Source organism: Macrotis lagotis, chromosome 2, assembly GCF_037893015.1.
Source record: "Macrotis lagotis isolate mMagLag1 chromosome 2, bilby.v1.9.chrom.fasta, whole genome shotgun sequence".
Classification (NCBI taxonomy): domain Eukaryota; kingdom Metazoa; phylum Chordata; class Mammalia; order Peramelemorphia; family Peramelidae; genus Macrotis; species Macrotis lagotis.
The window spans coordinates 230,670,201-230,692,428 of record NC_133659.1 but is presented as its reverse complement, the minus strand read 5'-3'; the positions used below and the strand labels follow the sequence as shown (position 1 = coordinate 230,692,428).

At 36.0% G+C, this 22,228-nt stretch overlaps 1 protein-coding gene across 1 annotated transcript in view; it reads left to right on the top strand.

Annotated features, from left to right (window-relative positions):
* Nucleotides 1-22,228, top strand: part of LOC141511476 (myosin-13) — a 72,678-nt gene that overhangs the window by 35,707 nt on the left and 14,743 nt on the right. Inside the window, exons 22-29 of the mRNA XM_074220642.1 lie at nucleotides 5,522-5,698; nucleotides 7,124-7,269; nucleotides 7,372-7,462; nucleotides 9,417-9,806; nucleotides 11,091-11,217; nucleotides 11,312-11,430; nucleotides 20,198-20,394; nucleotides 21,239-21,422. Of these exons, the coding sequence (XP_074076743.1) occupies nucleotides 5,522-5,698; nucleotides 7,124-7,269; nucleotides 7,372-7,462; nucleotides 9,417-9,806; nucleotides 11,091-11,217; nucleotides 11,312-11,430; nucleotides 20,198-20,394; nucleotides 21,239-21,422 (1,431 nt within the window). The remainder of the gene's footprint in view (nucleotides 1-5,521; nucleotides 5,699-7,123; nucleotides 7,270-7,371; nucleotides 7,463-9,416; nucleotides 9,807-11,090; nucleotides 11,218-11,311; nucleotides 11,431-20,197; nucleotides 20,395-21,238; nucleotides 21,423-22,228) is intronic.

Genomic DNA, 22,228 nt, shown 5'->3' with positions numbered 1-22,228 from the left:
CTCTCTCAAGTTTTTGCAAGGCAATGGGGTTAAGTGGCTTGCCCAAGGCCACACAGCTAGGTAATTATTGTTGTCTGGGGTCAGATTTGAACTCAGGTACTCCTGACTCCAGGGCCAGTGCTCTATCCACTGTGCCACCTAGCTGCCCCTTTTTTCCTCTCTTTTGAGTCTTCCCCATGTTCCTCTTCCATGCAGTCCACTGCCACCAGTCAAAGCCCAGCCTTGAGTCCATAGCCAATACTTCTAAAGGCATCACACTCCCTGAAGTTAATATACATAAATGACTTGAATAGCTATTACATAGTGTTTCTCTTTTCCCTTGGTGTCTTTCTATTCCTATTTCAGAGGCTGCCCTGGACCCCCATAATCTACCACTGTAACCTGGTTACTGCTCCTCTGGTGAATGTAGCTCTTCATGCTCCAGACCACAGCTCTGCAACAAAGGTAAAAGTAAAGAAAATTCAACAAGAGACATAAAGGCAGGTGCACACTTACCTAGTAAAGTCTCCTAGCCCTGGTTGCCACATGGCCTCATGGAAGTAGGTATAAAGGACTTTTCCTAAGATCATCCTACCCTGGAACTAAGAAAGATCCTTTACTTCTACATCTGCTGAATTGGTTACATGTTGGCATCTTGAAAATCGTGTCCAAGAGATGCCTTTGCAATTGAAGGTCCCTTCTTTAACTGGTTTTAGAATTCTATAGTCATCAGTATTTTCACCTCATCAAATAATCAAGGAATTCACAGTGATGACTGATCACCAAGCAGACACTCCAAGCCTTCACAAGTTCAATTCAAAACAAACAGAGAATATCTGTATATGCTCTAATAATTGGTCACAGAGCCTGCTCAGACATCCCACTGCACTCTTCCCTCATTGAAAATTTTCTTTTCTTGGCAAATTGAGAGCAATTTTTTTGCAAATTGTGTCTATACCCTCAGTTCCAAAGTTTTCTATGTCCTTGGTAGTCCCAGGCATTGACTTTTCATCTGTTTCACCAATGCCATGTTCAAAAGAGAATCAAAACAGTCCATGTGATACAAATCATATAATCTAAGACTTGGGAGGAATTTCTAACCTATACATGAAAGGAACTGTCATTATATCATCCTAATAAAGCTCTGCTTGAACACTTTCACAGAGGGGTAGCCACTACCTCTTAAAGCTAGTCATTCATCTTTTGGACAGCAGATTGACACTTTGCACCTTCCATTCACCACTCCTGCTTCTACCCCCTGGAACCAAAAGTGAACAAATATAACACTTTTTTCTTTAAAAAATTAGATTTTTCAGAAATTGGAAAATAGCTGTCATATCTCCCCTGACTCCTCTTTTCTCCAGGCTAAGCATGCTATTTTTTCAACAGATAATCACATGTCTTATACTCAAAGCCTTTCATCATCCTGGTTGCCTTCCCTTCAGTTTATCATCTAAGTCCTTCTTAAACACAATTCTCCAGATGAGAATATTATAAGAACAAGTATAGTGAGATTAACACATCCTTGTTCATGAAAATTCTGTCCTAATGTAGCCCAATTATTAATTATAACCCATTATTTTAGCTTTGTTGGACTCCATATCATATTGCTAACTTGAACCAGGTTGGAACTAAGATACACAAATGAATCAAGTTCCTGTGATCTTAGTTTATAGTCTGTCTGCCTCCTGAATCACTGATCAGAGAAGTAGTAGATGGAATTCACATTAGTCATCAAAAGTGAATAAGCTGTTAACCATTTTGATAAGCCTTGCAAAATTTTCTTTTATATCTTGGAAACTTGTACCAGAAAGAAAATTGCTGTAATCAGATCAGCCATGGGCCTGTCTTATACCACAGAGGGGTGTATCACCAACAATTATTCTCCTTTTCTTCCATTTTCCCTTAGTGGAGTATCTTTCACCTGACAACTTCTATATCCCTATTACAATATCCTTGAGAGTAAAAGCATCCAGATTTCTCCACTTCAGGAAGAGCCTCAATTTTTTAGCTTTAATTGTAACTGTTCTTTTCCATCTCTTCTCCTTTGTGCAATACCCCAACATGATCTGGATGAAAATTCCTCTAGGTCCCTATAGACCTGTAAAAAATCAATTTTAATACTTTTGGCATCTAGAACAATACAGCATGGCATGAAATATCCATCAGTACATTATTACCATGATAATTAGCCCAAGAAATCACCTTTAAGTTCTATGCACAAGAAATACCTATGTACATAAATGTGTGTATAGAGATAAATATATACATCATGCCATGTCTATTTACATGCAATAGACATGGCACAATGCAAAGCATCACCTGAATTAATGACTTCAAGTCAAAACTACATGTAGAGTATACTACAAACACATTTCATAGGAACACATATATATCCAAAAAACAAAAGCAAATATGCATAACAGCAAGGAACCATAAAGCAATCATGAGAATAAACTTAGCAAATTAGAAAAATATAGGGGCAGCTAGGTGGCAAAGTGGATAGAGCACTGGCCCTGGAGTCAGGAGTATCTGAGTTCAAATCCAACCTCAAACACTTAATAATTACCTAACTGTGTGGCCTTGGGCAAGCCACTTGACTCCACTGCCTTGCAAAAAAAAAACTTTAAAAAAAAAGAGAAAAATATAGCTAGTAGCAAACTGAGCAAAGTTCAACTATTGTAGCTACAATACAGGCAAAAGAATAGCAAAAATCAAATAAGCATCCTATTAAAATAACAAAATAGAAGCATTCTTAAACATTCAGTAATTAACACATGTACATGAATATAACATATATCACTACTTAAGTATCCAAATAAGGAAAAGTTAGCCCAAAAGAAGTGGTCTGAAAAGGAAACACTAGACTCTCTAATCACAGCCTAAAACAACAGCAATGTTAAGTTTTCCCCAGTGGTTCCCTGTGAATTAGATTATCCAAAACCTGAGAGGCTCTGATGCCAGAGGGTACTCACATAGCTTTAGGGCCATGGCAATCCCACTCTTGTGGCACCAAGGACCAGGACACAACTAGAAAAGAATGAAAATCTGCCTTTGCTTTTCTTGCTGTATTTCTTTTCTTAAGCAGACCAGAACTGGTGGTTGTATTGATTGGAGCAGTTATGGTTGGGGGCCAGAACCAGAGGAGTGTCCATTGAAGTGGCAGTGGCCAATGGCACCACCTAACCTGGGAATAGAGAGACATTGAGGAAAAATGAACAAAGAGCACTAGCTGCTAAAGGGAAGACAACTTCAGGAAAAGTAATCATCTTTAAGAAGTGCCAGCTTGGATTCAATGAGGGCATGAACATTTGGGGACCAGCTGAGCTCCCTGTCCAAGAGGGAGCTACACCTCAGAGGAATTTGGTGAGAGATCCACAAAGGGAGAAAAAGATGTCCAGTGCCAGGAGCTGAGATACCCCTTCCTCAACCAGTGTTATGTTTGTAATGCTTAATTCTCCCCGCCCCAAATATATGCAAAACACTTTCAAGTTTTATAAGCTTTATTATTTCTCCATCACTTTAAAAAAATTAGAAGGCAATCTGGGTAAAGTGACTAGATCAGGGTCACAGAGCTTGTGTCTGAGATCAGATTTGGGTTCATGTCCTCCTGTCTGTCCATTTTGCCAATCTAACTGGTCTTCTCCATTATTTTGTTATGTCTAGACAATTAACAAAACAATCTAAGCCCCTAATTAATAGTGTTTGCTGATTTCCAAGGTAAAAATACTCAGAAAGCAAATTTAACAGATGGCTCTCTCCAGACAATTTGAACTGATGCCAGCATACCCACCCCAGTTCTTCTTTACATGTGAGTCCCTCCCTCTTTGTGCCTTTAAGTTTGAGTTTACTCTCCCCAGGGAAATGCATGTACAAGAGGAAAGGGTTCTCCCAATTTGGGGGGAATGTTTTATACCCACTTTTCTTGTTACACCTCATCAGCAAATGCCTTTTTTAAAACTTAATGAATTGTGGGGCAACTAGGTGGCACAGTGTATGGAGCACCAGCCCTGGAGTCAGGAGTACCTGAGTTCAAATCCAGCCTCAGACACTTAATAATTACCTAGTTGTATGGCCTTGGGCAAGCCACTTAACCCCATTGCCTTGCAAAATCCTAAAAGAAAAAAACTTAATGAATCATGACTGGATAATTAATAAGGGAAAAATAGGTATTACAGTGGATAGAGCACTGGACTTGGAAACAGGAACTTATCTCTATGAACTCAAATCTAGCACCAGATATGTAGTAACTATGTGAAATACTATGTAAGTCATTTAACCCTATTTGCCTCAGTACTTCATTGTAAAATGGAGAAGGAATTGGGAAACCACTCCAATAGCTTTGCTAAAAAATCTTCAAATGGGGTCGTGAAGAGTCTGAAACGATGCAACAACAAAAAATTATAAATGGTGAGCACACATTTGGAGGGTAGGGGAGGAACTTAGGAGGGAACCAGAAACCCAATTTCAGTGTTAGCCCCAGAAGCCTAATCTAGCAGTTCAAACACAGATTGGGAATGGGCAAAGGTACCCTTTTTAAGATGAAGAAACTGAGGCTTTCTGGTAAGCATTAAAGTTATGATTTGAACCACTCCCAAACTAGTACATTTTTACAAGAGTAAATTGAAATGATGATATATGATGTTAACTATAAATAACAATTATTAGAGAATTCTCTTATAAAGTACACTTTTCTAATGCATCAAAATATAAATTCATTTGACAAAGTTTCATTTACATTCAATTTCTGCCTTGTAAAATAAAGGGGAAGAGGCAAGGTAATGAAACAAAGATGTATAAGTTACCTTCTATTTGCAATATTTTATGATTCTAAGCTTTTAAGGAAGTATCTTTTGTGTAAATGAATTTCAATGTAAATCTTTCATGTAAAATGAGTTACCATATATCATAATGAAATATCACTAGTGATTTGCTATTAGTGTTATTATGACTGAGTGGTGCATAAAATTTTGAAACAGTTGTACCCAAAAGTAGTCTTAAGTTAAAGTAAGTAAAATGTCTCTTCAGTGCTTTCTATGTTCCCTCTTCAGTCTTTTACTGTTCTGCTGACCTTTCCTTCTTTCCTCTTTCTCCATTTGCATGCCTAGTACTCTTAACAAAAGCAAGGATCCCATCATAGTACCTGCCATGGGAAGGACGCTGCGCTTCTTGAATTCTTTTCTATTCTCCTTCCCTCCTTATTCACCCCCACTTAACATGTATTTCTCCCATGTTCTTTTCCCTCAGGGATACACCTTCTGTTAACTAATCTGATAAATCTGTGTTAGTGGATATTAACACTCACTTTTTTTAAGGATCAATTCATATCTAAAAATAGGTTTCTGAAGAAACAAAGCCATTGCTCAAAAAGAGTAATTCTATTGCTGGAAAGTTCAAGCATCATGCTAGTAGAAGAGTATTAAAAAATAATGAAATACAAATACAAAAGAATAGTAAAGAATAGTGAGAAGCTACAGAGAGGTAACAGAGTTTGAAGGTTTTTAATTGTTCCTTTATTTAAAGTGTGTTGAATTTCTTCTAGGTGAAGAATCTTTCTGAAGAGATGACAGCTCTAGAAGCTAATATTTCCAAACTGAACAAAGAAAAGAAATCACTCCAGGATGCCCATCAGCAAACACTAGATGATTTACAGGCTGAAGAAGATAAAGTCACCAGTCTGATCAAAATGAAAGTTAAACTTGAACAGCAAGTAGATGATGTAAGGATATTTATTACTTCAGTTGAACATTCAGTGGGCATATGATACTGAATGGAAATTATAGTCCTATCTTTCCGACACATTTGTCAATGCTAAAGATTCAATTTCAAATGAAAAAGTCCCAATTCAATCTTTATCTTTCCTGTTTATGGCAATGAAAAATTACATTTTTTCAGCATTGTTATTGAATAACACTTGAATTTCATTCACTCATTCATTCATTCATTCATTCACTTGGGTATGGGGTGCCCAAATACTCTGAATGCTATGGCTATACATAGACCCCAACACTCTCTTCAACTTCCTTAAGACCAGACTAAGAAATACCAATCGAAGAGGTAACCCCTTTAGTTAAATTCACAGCCAATATCTGTGAAGAATTTAGAGTATGTACATTAATACTCTCTTGCTGATGTTCTTTCAAGTCTAACTCTTCATGATCCCATGGACCATATCACACCAATAAACCAAATCCAGTGCTCTATCCATTGAGCCATCTGGCTACATTAACACTTTAGTCTTCCTTGGTGCCATAATATATGTGTATGATGAGTGTCTATGAATGTAAGAATAGGGAAGTATGAGATATAGCCTTCCCTTACATATATGGTAGCTATGCAACAAAGTAGTATTCATTTCTTAACTAGCTAATGGGAGGGGGGGAAGATAAGGCAGAAATGTCCAGTCTTCCTGATCTTTATCTTGCCATTGGTCCCAGATGGCTCCAGAGGAGAGAGTAAAACTGGTGACTTTGCACAGCCCAGCTTCAATGAAATCCAATTTACTTGCAAATCATGACATCAGCTCGCTGCTGTTTTCACCCCCTTTGAGAACAAAGGACAAACAACAACAACCACAAAAAACAACAGCTTACAAGAAACATACATGTTCTGGGATCAGAAGGAAACTTAGAATCTTAAACCTTAGAACTGAAAAGCATCATAGATTTAACAAGATTTCAAGTTAGGTGAACTCTTTAGAAATCATTTAATGCAGCCCTTGCATTTCACAGGGTTGAAGGAAAAAATGTGTTGGAAGGTCTGGGCAGAATCATTCCCTGCCTGACTAAGGAAGGCTGCAGCCAACAAACATTATGAGATATAAAGGAGACCTAGAGAGTTTACACAAAAACTGACTTCCAATAACTATCTCCCAAAGTTCATGATGTTAGTTTCTAATAGAAAGCACTGGATTTTAAGTTCAAAGGATCTTAATTTGACTCCTGGCTGTACTACAAAATAGCTCTCTGACCTTGTGCAAGCCAACAAAATTCTCCAGGTTTTCTTATCTATAGAAAAAAGTGAGTTGAACAAGATGATTTCTAAAGTCCCTTCCAACTCTAAATCCTATTATCCTATAATCCTATAAAATGGACTAGTTTATGTCCCTTGGCTCATACTGAACTTAATCTTTTTCTCTTCCTAGCTGGAGGGTTCTTTGGACCAGGAAAAGAAGCTTCGAGCAGAACTAGAAAGAATGAAAAGGAAGCTTGAGGGGGATGTGAAGCTATCCCAGGAATCTATCATGGACTTAGAAAATGACAAACAACAAAATGAGGAAAAAATGAAGAAGTATAAAGTTGACCTTTTCATTTTGTATCTTTGAAATTAAGTCTTAAAGTCAAATTCAAATTTCAAAGTCAGACATCTGATATGTTTTTGAATTTTTGCTAGGAAAGAATTTGAAATCAGTCAGTTACAAAGCAAAATTGAGGATGAACAGGTGCAGAGTTTGCATTTACAGAAGAAGATTAAGGAACTGCAGGTAAAACTGTTTAAAATTCTTTTTTTATGAAAAAGATAAAAAACTCTTCCCAAATTCCCTTTTTACCCACATTTATACTTTCTTTTTCCTAGTATCCATCCTCCTTCATATCAGAGGTAGAAAAATTAGGCAAGTGCTACTTGCCTTTCTATATTCTTCTTTCCCTTGATCATTAGTACCTACCCCAATAAATCAAAACCTCAACCTATTCCAAAGCAAACTTGGGAACACTACAGTTCTGTCTTAACAATAGCCTGCTGGACATTTCCTTCAAGAATCTAGTATGTGTCAAGCACTAGGCACTTGGGGGGGATAAGGAAATATTCCTACATTCTTTCAGGGATGCAGCTTGTAAAATGATTTCTTAAATGTATAAAGTAAACACAAGATAATTTCTGGGGCAGGCACTGAAAGCTAAGAGATTTAGGAAAGGTCTTATGTAGCAAGCATATTTAAGCTGAAGTTTGAAGGAGGCTAAGAATTCTATTGGGTAGAGATAAGTAGGAAATGCCAATGTGAAGAATGAATGAATGAATGAAGCATTTGTTAAACACTATGTACAAAGCACTGTGCTCATCACTGGGGATACAAATAGAAAAAAAAAGACAATTCTTGCATTCAATGAGCTCACATTCTAAGGGAAAGACAGCCCATATGGAAGATTTCCACTGCAAATCAGATAGAAAGGTCCTATGATCCATAGTCTCTCTTCTTCAAGGGTGCATATAAGAAAGTTGATGAATTTGGAGTCAGAAAGATCTGACTTAAATCCTGCCTTAGACACTTACTAATTATGTGGCCCTGGATGAGTCACTTAACTATTATCAGGGCCAGTTTCCTCATCTGTAAAATAGGGATCATTAAGGGCACCTGCCTTACAGGGTTGTTGTGAGAATCAAATGAGATAAAATAGACAAAGAGTTTTTCAAATCTTAAAGTGATATATAAATGCTATTTTTTCATAGTTGTAGTAATAGTAGCAATGGTATTTTTCTCTCTCTAATCTATTTTCCATATGAATTAATGTCCTGAAAACACCAATTGGGTTAAATAATTCCCTTACTTAAAAATAGTTGTTGATCATTTGTTTCAGTAGTATCTGATTCTTTATGACACCTTTTAGGGTTTTCTTGACAAAAATCCTGGAGTGGTTTGCCATTTTCTTCTTCAGCTCATTTTTACAGATGAGGAAACTGAGGCAAAAAGGGTTAAGTGACTTACCTAGAGTCATACACATCTGAGTCCAAATTTGAACTCAGGAAGATAAGTCACTCACCCTCTGGAATAAAATACAAACCCCTCTATCATTAATTCTTTTCTTAATATGGCTCCCCTAATGTGTTTCCAGCTTTTACTTCATATTTCTAACCCTTCATTCCAGTGGGTCCACTGAGTGTTCTCCTGATGTGTCTTTACACAGGTTCTGTGTCTTTTCAAGAGTGGTCCTCTGTCACCCCCATCTTCACCCCTTATAATCTCTAGGTTCCTCCAAAGAATTCCTCAGCTACTTCCTAAACAAGGCCTTTATTGATCCTACTCAATCAGTTCTCATTCTTTCTTGAAATTGCTTTGTATAATTTTGTATGTTTTCTTAGCTATTTTTGCACATGTTATATGTAACCTCATTCTGTTGTGTGTCTCATGAATAACACATAGGTGTACATAGTACATAAGATCTAGTAGTAGTACATCACATAGGGGGAGCAGAGTATTTTTTTTCATTGTCACAACGGCCTAATGAGATGGGCATGACAAGCGCATTGGAAAGCGCATGGACATTTATTGTCAGCGGGACACTGATCAAGTCAGTTATCCTCTTCAAGACTTTGGTTTCTTGACATGTAAAACAATAAGGCAGTCTCTGTGATCCCTTCTCTCTCTAGAGCTACAATTCCATGAAACATTGTAAAATGTCATAAAGGCTTGTTGAACTCAATGTAATTGAACCTTTTAGGCTCGCATAGAAGAAGTGGAGGAGGAAATCGAAGCGGAGCACACACTTCGAGGAAGGATTGAGAGGCAGCGATCCGATCTCTCCAGGGAACTCGAGGAGATCAGCGAGCGCCTGGAGCAAGCCGGTGGGGCGACTTCAGCTCAGGTGGAGCTCAACAAGAAGCGAGAAACCGAATTCCAGAAACTTCGCCGGGAGTTTGAAGAGGCCACTCTGCAGCACGAAGCTACCGTGGCCGCCCTCCGCAAAAAGCACGCGGACAGCGTGGCCGAGCTCCAGGAGCAGATCGACAACCTGCAGAGGGTCAAGCAGAAGCTGGAGAAGGAGAAGAGTGAATTGAAGATGGAGGTTGACGACCTTGCCAGCAATGTAGAAAGCGTCTCCAGATCCAAGGTAGATTCACGGGTTTTAGAAAAATTCTAGAGTTCTCTAAGTCTAATGGTGATTAATAGCAATAGCTATAATGTATACAACTCTTATTAAGGCTTATAAAACATTTTACTCTGTGTGTGAGACAGAGATAGAGACTGGCATGTAAAACACTATCATTAACGTCATCTTATTTGTTCTTCGAAACATCCCTGAGAGGTAGATATTTTAATTGTATAGATGAAGCAACTGAGGCAAACAGAAACTAGTTGACTTGCCCAAGGTCACACATTCTGAGGCAGGATTCAAACTTAGGCCTTCTTGACTTCAAGACCATCAGCTGCCTTAGCACCTGTTAGTAAACATTTCCACTAAGGTGTTCTACTGTCATATGCAAGTCCTAATTGGAACTTCCTGCTATATCCAATCACTATCCCACCTTTTCTACTGGCCTTTTGTCAGCAGTATAGGGAGTCACCCCAGAGACTCTTCTAAGTAAGTGAAATTTACTGCTGCAGACTACCTTTCCCAGTGCTGTAAACAGTCATTGGTCCAAGCCCTAGAAGGGCACCTAGATGGTATAAATGGATAGAGCACTGGCCTTGGAGTTCTAATCTAGCCTCAGATACTTACTAGTGGGGGTCATGAAGAGTTAGACACAACTAATCAACTAAACAACAAAATATTTCTGAATAGAGTTTCATGCTCTTTTTTTTAATTTTAAAAACCAAGTAGAACTCTAGTTAAAAGGTTTGGGGGGGAGAAATTAATTCAGGTATGATCATTAGTTTGTTTCCATGGGTTACAGATCTCTGTAGGAAAGGGTTGTCTTGTATTTTTAAACTATTTTATATGAGTCTGTGTTCTCTTTCTCAACAAAAGAAAATAAATCCTTAAAGAAAGGATTCTTTTAAATGGCATAGGACCTGTCAATGTGTTAAAAAAAATATATTTTTTTGATCTGTGATTTCACTGACACAGAGAATACCTGGTGAGGAGATTTTCCTCTACCAATTCAGTTTGATTCAGCTCTTTTGGTTAAAGATGCCTGGAGCACCAGGAGATGAAGTGATTGCCCTTGGTTACACAATAAATATGTATGTGAAGCATAGCTGGGACCCAAGGCTTCCTGATTCTGAGATAAGATTTCCATCTTCTCTGCAATATTGTCTCTCAAAAACATTTAGACTAATGTGTTGATGAATTCATTCAGTGGAATTGGAATATTGATTTTCTGGAGAAAGAGAGAGGCTCCACAATATATGACTCCAATTTTTTTTAATCCTACATGCTCTCATTTTTTTTTAGAGCAACATAGAAAAAATGTACCGGACCCTAGAAGACCAGTTCAGTGAAATCAGTACAAAGGATGACCAGCACACACAGTTGATCCATGATTTAAATATGCAGAAAGCACAGATGCAGACACAAAATGGTGAGGATGGGATAGGGGTTAATGGCAAAATGTGGGCAAATGGGGAAAAGTGATGTCTGGTGACAGAGAGAGTCTGTCCATATTTGTCTTCTAGGTGAGCTCAACCATCAACTGGAAGAGAAAGAGTCTCTGGTTTCACAGCTAACCAAAGGTAAACAGGCAATAACCTATCAGGTAGAGGAACTGAAGAGACAACTAGAAGAAGAAACCAAGGTCAGAGCCAATTTTTCAAGCACTTTTCTAGTACTCACATGAGTCTGATGTCTGAGTTAAAACACGTCAGTGATATTCTTCAAGTTTCTCTAGGCTAGCAAGACATTCACAGGGATAGCATTTTAGGCCCTTCATCAACTAGGATCTTTCTTCCCCTAATTATTCTGCAAAATTCTCAAACCTATCCACTGTAGTCAGACCCAAATTACTGTCAGTCCTGTACATTGTTAATAGTCCCCATGTTAATTCATATAACTCTTCCCATTTCCCATTCCTACTACTTGCTTGAAGACAAAGATTGACTTTTCCCTTTCTCCATTAGACTTATTACACATCACAGGTTAGGTACGTAATAAAACTTGATGCATAGGTCATTTGAAGGACAGCAAAAAATAACTTGGGCAAGGGGGATGTATGCATTATTGAGAAAATATGGCCTCCCTTCCCAGGAACAATTTTTAAATTACATCTTCATGTAGAAATGACCCGAGGCCATATCAAAAGTCTTATCAGTGAAGTATAAGCTCTGGAAAGTCTTTTGCTTCATGAATAGGTTTAGAGATGAACTATACTTCTGCTGTTTGAAGACTAATCTGGCTAACTTTCTTTTTTTTATTAAAGATTTTATTTGAGTTTTACAATTTGTCTTTGATCTTACTTCCCTCCCCCCACCCCACCCTCCACAGAAAGCAATCTGTCAGTCTTTACTTTGTTTCCATATTGTATATTGATCCAAATTGAGTATGATGAGAGAGAAATCATATCTTTAAAGAAGAGACAAAAAGTCTAAGAAATAACAAGATCCGACAATAAGATATCTGCTTTTTTCTTTCTAAACTAAAGGGAATAATCCTCGAACTTTGTTCAAACTCCACAACTCTTTATCTAGATACAGATGGCACTCTCTTTTGCAGACAGCCCAAAATTGTTCCTGATTGTTGCACCGATGGAATGAGCAAGTCCTTCAAGGTTGAATATCACCCCCATACTGCTGTTAGGGTGTACAGTGTTTTTTCTGGTTCTGTTCCTCTAATTCAGCATCAGTTCATGCAAATCCCTCCTGGCTTCCCTGAATTCCCATCCCTCTTGGTTTCTAATAGAACAATAATGTTCCATGACATACATATACTACAGTTTGCTAAGTCATTCCCCAATTGAAGGACATTTACTTGAATTCCAATTCTTTGCCACCACAAACAGGACTGCTATGAATATTTTTATACAAGTTAAGTTTCTATCCTTTTTCATGATCTCTTCAGGGTATATACCCAGTAGTGGTATTGCTGGGTGAAAGGGTATGCTCATTTTTGTTGCCCTTTGGGCATAGTTCCAAATTTCTCTCCAGAAAGGTTGGGTGAGTTCACAGCTCCACCAACAGTGTAATAGTGTCCCAGATTTCCCACATCCCTTCCAACAATGATCCTTATCCTTGCTGCTCATACTGGCCAATCTGAGAGGTGTGCGGTGGTACCTCAGTGAAGCTTTAATTTGCATTTCTCTAATACTCAATGATTTAGAGCAATTTTTCATATGGCTATGGATTGCTTTGATCTCCTCATCTGTAAATTGCTTTCCATATCCTTTGATCATTTGTCAATTGGGGAATGGCTTTTTTTAAAAAAAATATGACTCAGTTCTCTGTATATTTTAGAAATGAATCCTTTGTCAGAATCATTAGTTGTAAAGATTGTTTCCCAATTTACTACATTTTTTTTTAAATCTTGGTTACAGTAGTTTTATCTGTGCATAAACTTTTTAATTTAATGTAATCGAAATCATCTAGTTGGTTTTTGATCATGTTCTTCATCTCTTCCTTAGTCATAAACTACTCCCCTTTCCATAGATCTGACAGATAAACTAGTGCTTGATCTTCTAATTTGCTTATAGTGTTGTTTTTTAAGTCTAAATCCCATAGCCATTTGCATCTTATCTTGGTAAAGGGTGTTAGGTGTTGGTCTAATCTAAGTTTCTTTCATACTAACTTCCAATTTTCCCAGCAGTTTTTATCAAAGAGAGTGTTTTTTATCCCAATAGCTGGACTATTTGAGTTCATGAAACAGCAGATTACTATAATTGTCTCCTGCTTGTGCACCTAGTCTATTCCACTGGTCCATGACTCTATTTCTTAGCCAATACCAAACAGTTTTGATGACTGATGCTTTATAATATAATTTTAGATCAGGTAGGGCTAAGCCCCCTTCTTTTGCACTTTTTTCCATTAAGTTCCTGGAAATTCTTGACTTTTTATTTCTCCATATGAATTTACTTACAATTTTTTCTAACTCATTAAAGTAATTTTTTGGTATTTTAATTTGTATGGCACTAAACAGATAGTTTAGTTTTGGTAAAATTGTCACTTTTATTATATTAGCTCTACCTATCCATGAGCAGTTGATATTTGCCCAGTTATTTAAATCTGATTTAATTTGTATGAGAAGTGTTTTATAATTGTCTTCAAAAAATTTCTGAGTCTGTCTTGGAAAACAGATTCCCACAGGTATGTTATATTGTCTGAGTAAAATCTGTCAGTAAAGATTGACAGATTGCTTTCAGTGGGGGGCAGGGGGAGGGAAGTAAGATGTGGGGGGGAAATTGTAAAACTCAAATAATATCTTTAATAAAAATAAATTTTAAAAAAAGCTTTTTCAGCATATATTGATAAGATCATTTAATTTCTGATAGGTTTGTTGTTGATATAATTGAGTATACTAACAGTTTTCCTAACCTTGAACCAGCCCTGCATTCCTGGGATCAATCCTACTTGATCATAATGTATTATTCCAGTAATAACTTGTTGTAATCGTTTTTGCTAAGATTTTATTTAAGATTTTTGCATCTATATTCATTAGGGAGACAGGCCTATAATTTTCTTTCTCTGTTTTAACTCTTCCTGGTTTAGGTATCAGCACCATATTGGTTTCATAGAAAGAGTTAGGCAGAGTTTCATCTTTCCCTATTTTTCCGAAGAGTTTATATAGAATTGAAACCAATTGTTCCTTAAATGTTTGGTAGAATTCACCTGTGAATCCATCAAGCCCTGAAGAGTTTTTCTTATGGAGTTCAATGATGGCTTGTTGAATTTCTTTTTCTGAGATAGGGTTGTTTAGGTATTTAAACTCCTCTTCATTTAACATGCACAACTTATACTTTTGTAAATATTCATCCATTTCACTTAGATTATCAAATTTATTGGCATAGAGTTGCACAAAATAATTTTGAATTATTACTTTAATTTCCTCCTCATTGGTGGTAAGTTCACCTTTTTCATTTATGATATTAGCAATTTGGTTTTCTTCCTTCTTTTTTTTAATCAAATTGACCAGAGGTTTATCAATTTTATTGGTTTTTTTCATAAAACCAACTTTTGGTTTTGTTTATTAATTCAATAGTATTTTTGCTTTCTCCTTTAATTTTTAGAATTTCTAATTTGTATTTAATTGGGGGTTTATAATTTGTTCTTTCTCTAATTTTTTTAGTTGTATGTTTAGTTCATTGATTTCCTCTTTCTCTAATTTATTCATGTAAGCATTTAAAGATATAATATATCCCCTGAGAGTCGCTTTGAGTACATCCCATAGGTTTTGGTATGTTGTTTCATGATTGTCATTATCTAGGATAAAATGATTAATTCTATAATTTGTTTTTTGGTCCACTCATCTTTAAAATGAGGTTATTCAGTTTCCAATTGGTTCTGGGTCTATATCTCCTTGGCCCAATATTGCATATGATTTTATTGCATTGTGATCTGAGAAAGATGTATTCACTATTTCTGCCTTTCTGCAGTTGATCATTAGGTTTTTATGTCCTAGTATATGGTCAATTTTAGTATAAGTTCCATGTACTGCAGAGAAAAAAATTTCTTCCATAAGTCTACCATATCTAGTTTTTCTAACAATCTATTTACCTCCTTAACTTCTTTCTTATTTCATGATTTGATTTATCTAAATCTGAGAGCAGGAGGTTGAGGTCTCCCACTAGTAGAGTTTTGTTGTCTATGTCTTCCTATAGTTCTTTCAGCTTCTCCTCTAATAATTTGGATGCTATCCCATTGGGTGCATATATATTCAGTATTGAAATAACTTTATTGTCTATGGTACCTTTTAGGAGGATAAAGTTTCCTTCCTTATCTCTTTTAATGTTATCTATTTTTGCAGCTGCTTTGTCTAAGATAAGGATTGCTACCCCTGCTTTTTTCACTTCAGCTGAAGCAAAATATATTTTGCTCCAACCTTTAACCTTTACTCTATATGTATCTCTCTGCTTCAAATGAGTTTTCTGTAATCAGCATATTGTAGGATTCTGATTTTTAATCCACTCTGCTATTCGCTTACATTTTATGGGAGAGTTCATCCCATTCACATTCAAAGTTATGATTACTAATTCTTTATTGCCCTCCATGCTATCTTCCCTCTGTTTGTATTTTCCCCCCTTCCCCCACCTTTATCCAGATTCCCCAGTATTTTCTTTCTGAATACCACCCCCTTCAGTGTGTTTCCCCCTCCTATATCACCCATTCCCCTTTCTTTCCCCTTTCCCTTTTTCCCTTTTCCCTTCCCTTCCTTTAGTTAGCTGCCCCTTTTCACCCCTCCCCCTCCCTTTCTCTGTCCCCCCTCCCCTTTTCCCCTTTTAATACTTGAAAGGTTAGATTTTTTTAAGCTTACTGAGTATGTGTAAATTGACTTTAAGTCAAGTCTGATGAGAAGACGATTCAATGTTTCACATCTCCTCCCTTCTTCCCTTCTATTACCACAGGTATTTTGTACCTCATAGTGTAATGACATTTACCCCATTCAATCCCCTCCCTCCTCCTGTCTCCTTCCTGTCCCCCTTTTTAAGGAGGTAGTGTTTTTAAAATCATTCTATCTGAGTCATAAAAAATGTTGACTATCCATCATTTCTAGCTAAGTACATTCTATCTAATAGACTTAAAATTCTTGAAAGTTATTAGAATCTTTCTCCCAAGTGGGGTTATAGCCAGTTTCATCCCATTGGATAGCAGTCTCATGCATAGGTCATGAATGTCCATCACTTCTGACTAGGTATATTCTCTCTGTTAGAGTTATAATTCTCAAGACTTATGAGAATCTTTTTCCCCATGCTGGGATATAGCCATTTTCAACTTATTAGATAGCAGGGTTTTTTCCTTTACCACCTCCTCCTTTTTTTTAACCTTTTCATGTGTCTCTTGAACCTCCTGTTTGATGTCCAAATTTTCTATTTAGCTCTGGTCTTTTCATCAGGAATTTTTGGAATTCTTCCATTTTGTTAAATGTCCATCTTTTTCCCCTAGAAGAGAAGGCTCAGCTTTGTGAGACAGTGGATTCTTGGCTGCATTCCAAGCTCCCTTGCTCTTTGAAATATCTCATTCTAGGTCCTTTGATCCTTTAATGTTGATGCAACCAGGTCCTGCATAATCCTTACTGTGGCTCCTTGATATTTAAATTGTTTCTTTCTGGCTGCTTGCAGGATTTTCTCTTTCATCTGACAGTTATGGAGTTTGGCCACAACATTCCTTGGTGTTTTCATTTTAGGATCTTTTTCTGGAGGGTATCAATGTATTCTTTCAATAACTACTTTGCCCTCTGGTTCGATGATATCTGGGTAATTTTCCATCACTAGATCCTGTAATATTAAGTCCAGGCTTTTTTTTTCTCTTCAATGTTTTCAGGAAGTCCAATAATTCTCAGGTTGCCCCTCCTCAACCTATTCTCGAGGTCAGTAGTTTTGCTGATGAGGTATTCTACATTTTCTTCTATTTTTTCTATTTTTTCATTTTGTTTAACAGGCTCTTGCTGTCTCATGAAGTTATAAGAGTCTGATCATCAGATGTGCTTCACAGTAATGTTTTTTTCAATCACAGTGAGTCTCAAAGTTATAGACAATACAATCTGCCTCAATAGAAGGAATAATTATACCCATGAAGGTATGAGTCCTTGAGTACTGAATTATAAGTAAGGGTATAAAAATAGCCAGACTAGAGGAAGTCCCCATGGTCAATCTGGCCTGCAATTCTCTCTGGGAATGGAAATGACACTTTCCATTCAGTCTAAGCAAGAGTGAGTGGACCCTTAATGACTTGTTACATAAGTACTGTTCCAACTCATGGAGCACCAGAAAATCTAATTGTCCATAGTATATAAACTACATGGAGAAAGGCAAAGAAGGAAAAAGTAAAACAGAAAAAGAAAATTACAGATCAATTTCCCTAATGAGTATTGCTATAAAATTTTTAAACAATATATTATGAAGGAAATTATAGCAATATATCACCATGATCATGTACTCTGACTAGGTGGTATTTATACTAGGAATAGAGGACTGATTCACTATTAGGAAATTATCAGCATATTTGACCATGTGAATAAAAAAACCAACATATATCCTATGATCTTGTCAATAGATGGAGGAAAAGATTTGTTTTTTTGTTTTTTTTTACAAAATACAGCATCCATTCCTGTTAAAAACATCATAGAACATAGGAATAAATGGAGCTTTTGTTAGCTATAGTTATGAGTATTAAAATAAATTGAAAAAATTAGAATAGGCTATGATGAAACAAAATTAAGTATGGTATACTCAGAGAATCCTAGAGAATCAACTAAACAACTAGTTGAAATAAATTAATAACTTTAACAAAGTTGCAGGATAAAAAATAAACTTACATATTTTACCAGTATTTCCATATATAGCCATAAATTTCAGCAGCAAATGGTAGAAAGAGGAATTCTATTTAAAATAATTATAAACAATATAAAATCCATGGGAGTCTACATGCCAAAACAAACCCAGTAACTGTGGTCATATATCTACATTCATATAGAATACAATTTTAAAACACCTTCACACAAATAAAGTTAGATTAAAACAACTGATAAAATATCAATTCCTCATGGTTAGGTTGAGCTAATATAATAAAAATGTTAATTTCACCTATATTAGTTTAATTATTCAGTGCCATACCAAAAAATTTTATAGAAAATAACAGAATTCAGCAAACAAAAGGTAAAGAATTTCAAGAGAATCAATTTTTTAAAATGCAAAGGAATGTGGACTTACTATACCAGATCTCAAACTATATTATAAAATGGTAACCATCAATACTGTCTCATACTTGTAGGAAATAGACTCATTGATCAGTGGGATAGATCAGGTACAGGAGACACAGTGGTTAAAAGACCAGAGTAATCTAATGTTCAATAAACCCAAAGACCCCAGTTTCTGGGACAGGAATAATTTACCTGTCAGCTCTATGGAACAGGGAAAGATTTATGACCAACCAAGAGATATAGAGAACATTATGAGGTATAAATGGATAATTTTGATTATATTAAACTTGAAAGTCTTTGCACAAGCAAAATTAATACAACTTAGATTAGAAGGAAAGTAGAAAATCTGAAAACAATTTTTACAGCAAATGTCTCTAATGAAGGCCTCATTTCTCAAAATATATAGAGGACTGAGTCAAATTTATAAGAATACAATTCATTCTCCAATTGATAAATGGTTAAAGGATAGGAACCAACACTTTTCAGTTTAAGAAATTAAAAGCAATATATAATCATGTGGGAAAATACTATAAATCATATGTAAAATGTTATATAGATTAGAAAAATGCAAATTAAAGCAATTCTGAGATACTATTTCATATCTATCAGATTGGCCAATATGACAGGAAAAAACTACAAATGCTGAAGAAGACTTGGGAAAAGTGGGACACTAATGCATTGTTGATGGAATTGTGGAGTTTCAATTTGGACTAAGCCCAAAGCCATACAAAATTTTGACCCAGCAATACTACTAAGCCTGTATCTCAAAGGAATTTTTTAAAAGGGGGAGGAAGGAGGAAGGACCTACTTGTACAAAAATATTTATAGTAGCACTTTTTGTGGTGCAGTAAAGAATTGGAAATTTAAGTACGTTCATCAATTGGAGAATGTGATTATGTTTCATCTGTTTACTGAGTAGAGAAGAAAAGCTTAATGATGAGCTACTGAGCCAGAATTGAATATGTACTTAAAAGTTATGGTATATAACTGTAATGGAATACTATTGTGCTATAAGAAATGATGAGCAAGTGGATTTCAGAAAAACCCGGAAAGACTTACATGAACTGATGTAAATTGAAGTGAGCAGAACTAGGAGGACATTGTACATAATAAAATCAACATTGATGGTCAACAATGAATGACTTGACTATTCCCAGCAATACAAGATATAAGACAATTCCAAAGGTCTCATGAAGAAAATGCTATTTATATCCAAAGCATGAACTGAAGGGGAGTCTGAATGCAGATCAAAGCATAGTATTTTCACTTTTCTTATTTTTATGGGGTGTTTTGGTCTGTTTCTTATATAGAAATATGTTTTATGTGATTACACATACATAGCCTATTTCAAATTGCTTACCTTCTTGGGGAGGAAGAAAATTTGGAATTCAAAAATTTTTAAATGAATATGTAATTAGAAAATATATGTAATTAGAAAAATAAAATACCATAAAAATATTTTAAATGGAATTAAAAGAAATCTTGTTCACTATAAATCAAAGTATCCTACTTTAAAATCTGATGCTTGGGGCAGCTAGGTGATGCAGTGCATAGAGCACAGGCGCTGGAGTCAGGAGGACCTGAGTTCAAATTTGACCTCAGACACTTAATAATTATCTAAATGTGTAACCATGAGCAAGTCACTTAACCCCATTGCTTTGCCAAAGCCAAAAACAAAATAAAATCTGATTCATAACCTTACTATATTGTTATCATTCCAGGCCAAGAATGCTCTTGCCCATGCCTTGCAGGCTTCCCGTCACAACTTTGAGTTGTTAAGAGAACAATATGAAGAAGAACAGGAAGCTAAAACTGAGCTTCAGAGAGTCATGTCCAGAGCCAACAATGAAGTAGCCCAGTGGAGGAACAAATATGAGACTGATGCCATACAACGTACAGAGGAACTGGAAGAGGCTAAGTATGGACTTTGAAATTTGTGGGGTGGAGAATTGGTGAATAGTCAGACCATTTCTCAAAATGAATCTCTCCTCTTGAAAATCCTTATACCCCTCTTATTTTCCTAGTCTATTCCTAAATTATTATGTAGTATCCCACAAGCACATGGCAACTTTCTGCCTTTCCCCAAATGACTCCATCAATCCATCTGCCTCCCTTCTGTGACTCATTTGAGTCAGATTTACCTCTAACTTGCCTCCCCTAAGCCTTTGGAGTTCCCCGTTTCTTCTTATATTCTTTTACATCATCTAATGCCTTAAATCAGTTTTATCTCATCCTTGTGAGTTATTTATCTTTTTATGTGGCAGAAGACTGGCTAATGAAAGCCTCCAATCTGTAGAAGCATGTACAATAGTCTGCCTGCTGTCAACCTACAGAAACTGTTTTAAGGAGCATGCTTCTAGAAGTTTGTGATGATATGTAATAAAGGGATCCTTCTCCCCAGAGCAAAAAGTGCATAAGAATCATGTAATTATGTTTCATCTGCTTACTGAGCAGTAAAGAAACACTTTATGATGAGCTACTGAGCCAGAATTGAATATGCATACAAAAGTCACTTAATAGCTAAATTGATCTCCCCAAAGAGACTTTCTCTTAGATATTCATTGATTATTCCATTGGTTCCATTATTCAGCCTTATAAAGTTTATCACCTCATACTGGCACATTAAGGACCATTATTGACCATCCACTATACTTCAGTCAGAAGAACTTATACTTCTCCCTTTCCCAATTTTGTATTTCATTTTTATTTTCTTGTGCATTTGAATTAGTTCATTTTTGAGGAATTCTTTTTGGTTCTTTTAGGAAAAAATTAGCCCAGCGCCTCCAGGAGGCTGAAGAAAATATTGAGAGTGTGAACTCCAAATGTTCATCCCTGGAGAAAACCAAACAGAGACTTCAGGGAGAAGTGGATGACCTTATGCTTGATTTAGAAAGGTCTAACACAGCCTGTGCTTCTCTGGACAAGAAACAGAGGAACTTCGATAAGGTCCTTCCTTAATATTTGTAGAAATATAAATATACAGCAATAATCTCTATTCTATATTTTTTCCTAAAGTTGTTGTAGGGGAAGTGTTCTCTAAATGGAAAGGTATCATTTAAATGTGATATCTGTTATCCCCTAATGTTTTCCAACTTTAAAAGGCAAGTAGCTGTTTATAGAAGGCAAAAGAAGCTCATGACAATCCATAATTGTCATTTGTCCCTCCCATATTATATTGATAGGTTATTAAGTAAGCAATGGAATATACATGTTTAAACTAGCCCTTGATTGTGTTGGGATATTAACTGTACAGAGGTGAAAGTGTGTTATTGTCTGAGAAATTGAATTGATGTAAAGATTAATGTAAAGAGAGCAAGAGAGTATGAAATGAAATTGGATCAGTGCATTTATGTTGAGAATTAGGAGCACAAACAATGCTAAGGAAAACTTGCTAGAGTATAGAGATCTTCTTTTTCACTGATATTTATATACTATATTAAATTTTGCAAAGTGATATATATATATATATATACATATATATATATATATATATAAACTTACTTAAACTTCACAACAACCCCATCAAAGAAGTGCTAATGGGTATTTTTGTCCCATTATATTGATGAGGAAACTGAGGCTCAAAACTTCAATAAATTGTCTATGACCACACAGACAAGATGTGAATTCAACTCTGCCTGACTTCAAATCGAATTCTCTAAAAAAAAGTTACTGGGGCTGATAGAGGGAGCATATTGTCTAATATATAATAATAGATGCTTAATAAATATTTGTTGAATTGAAGACTATGTCAT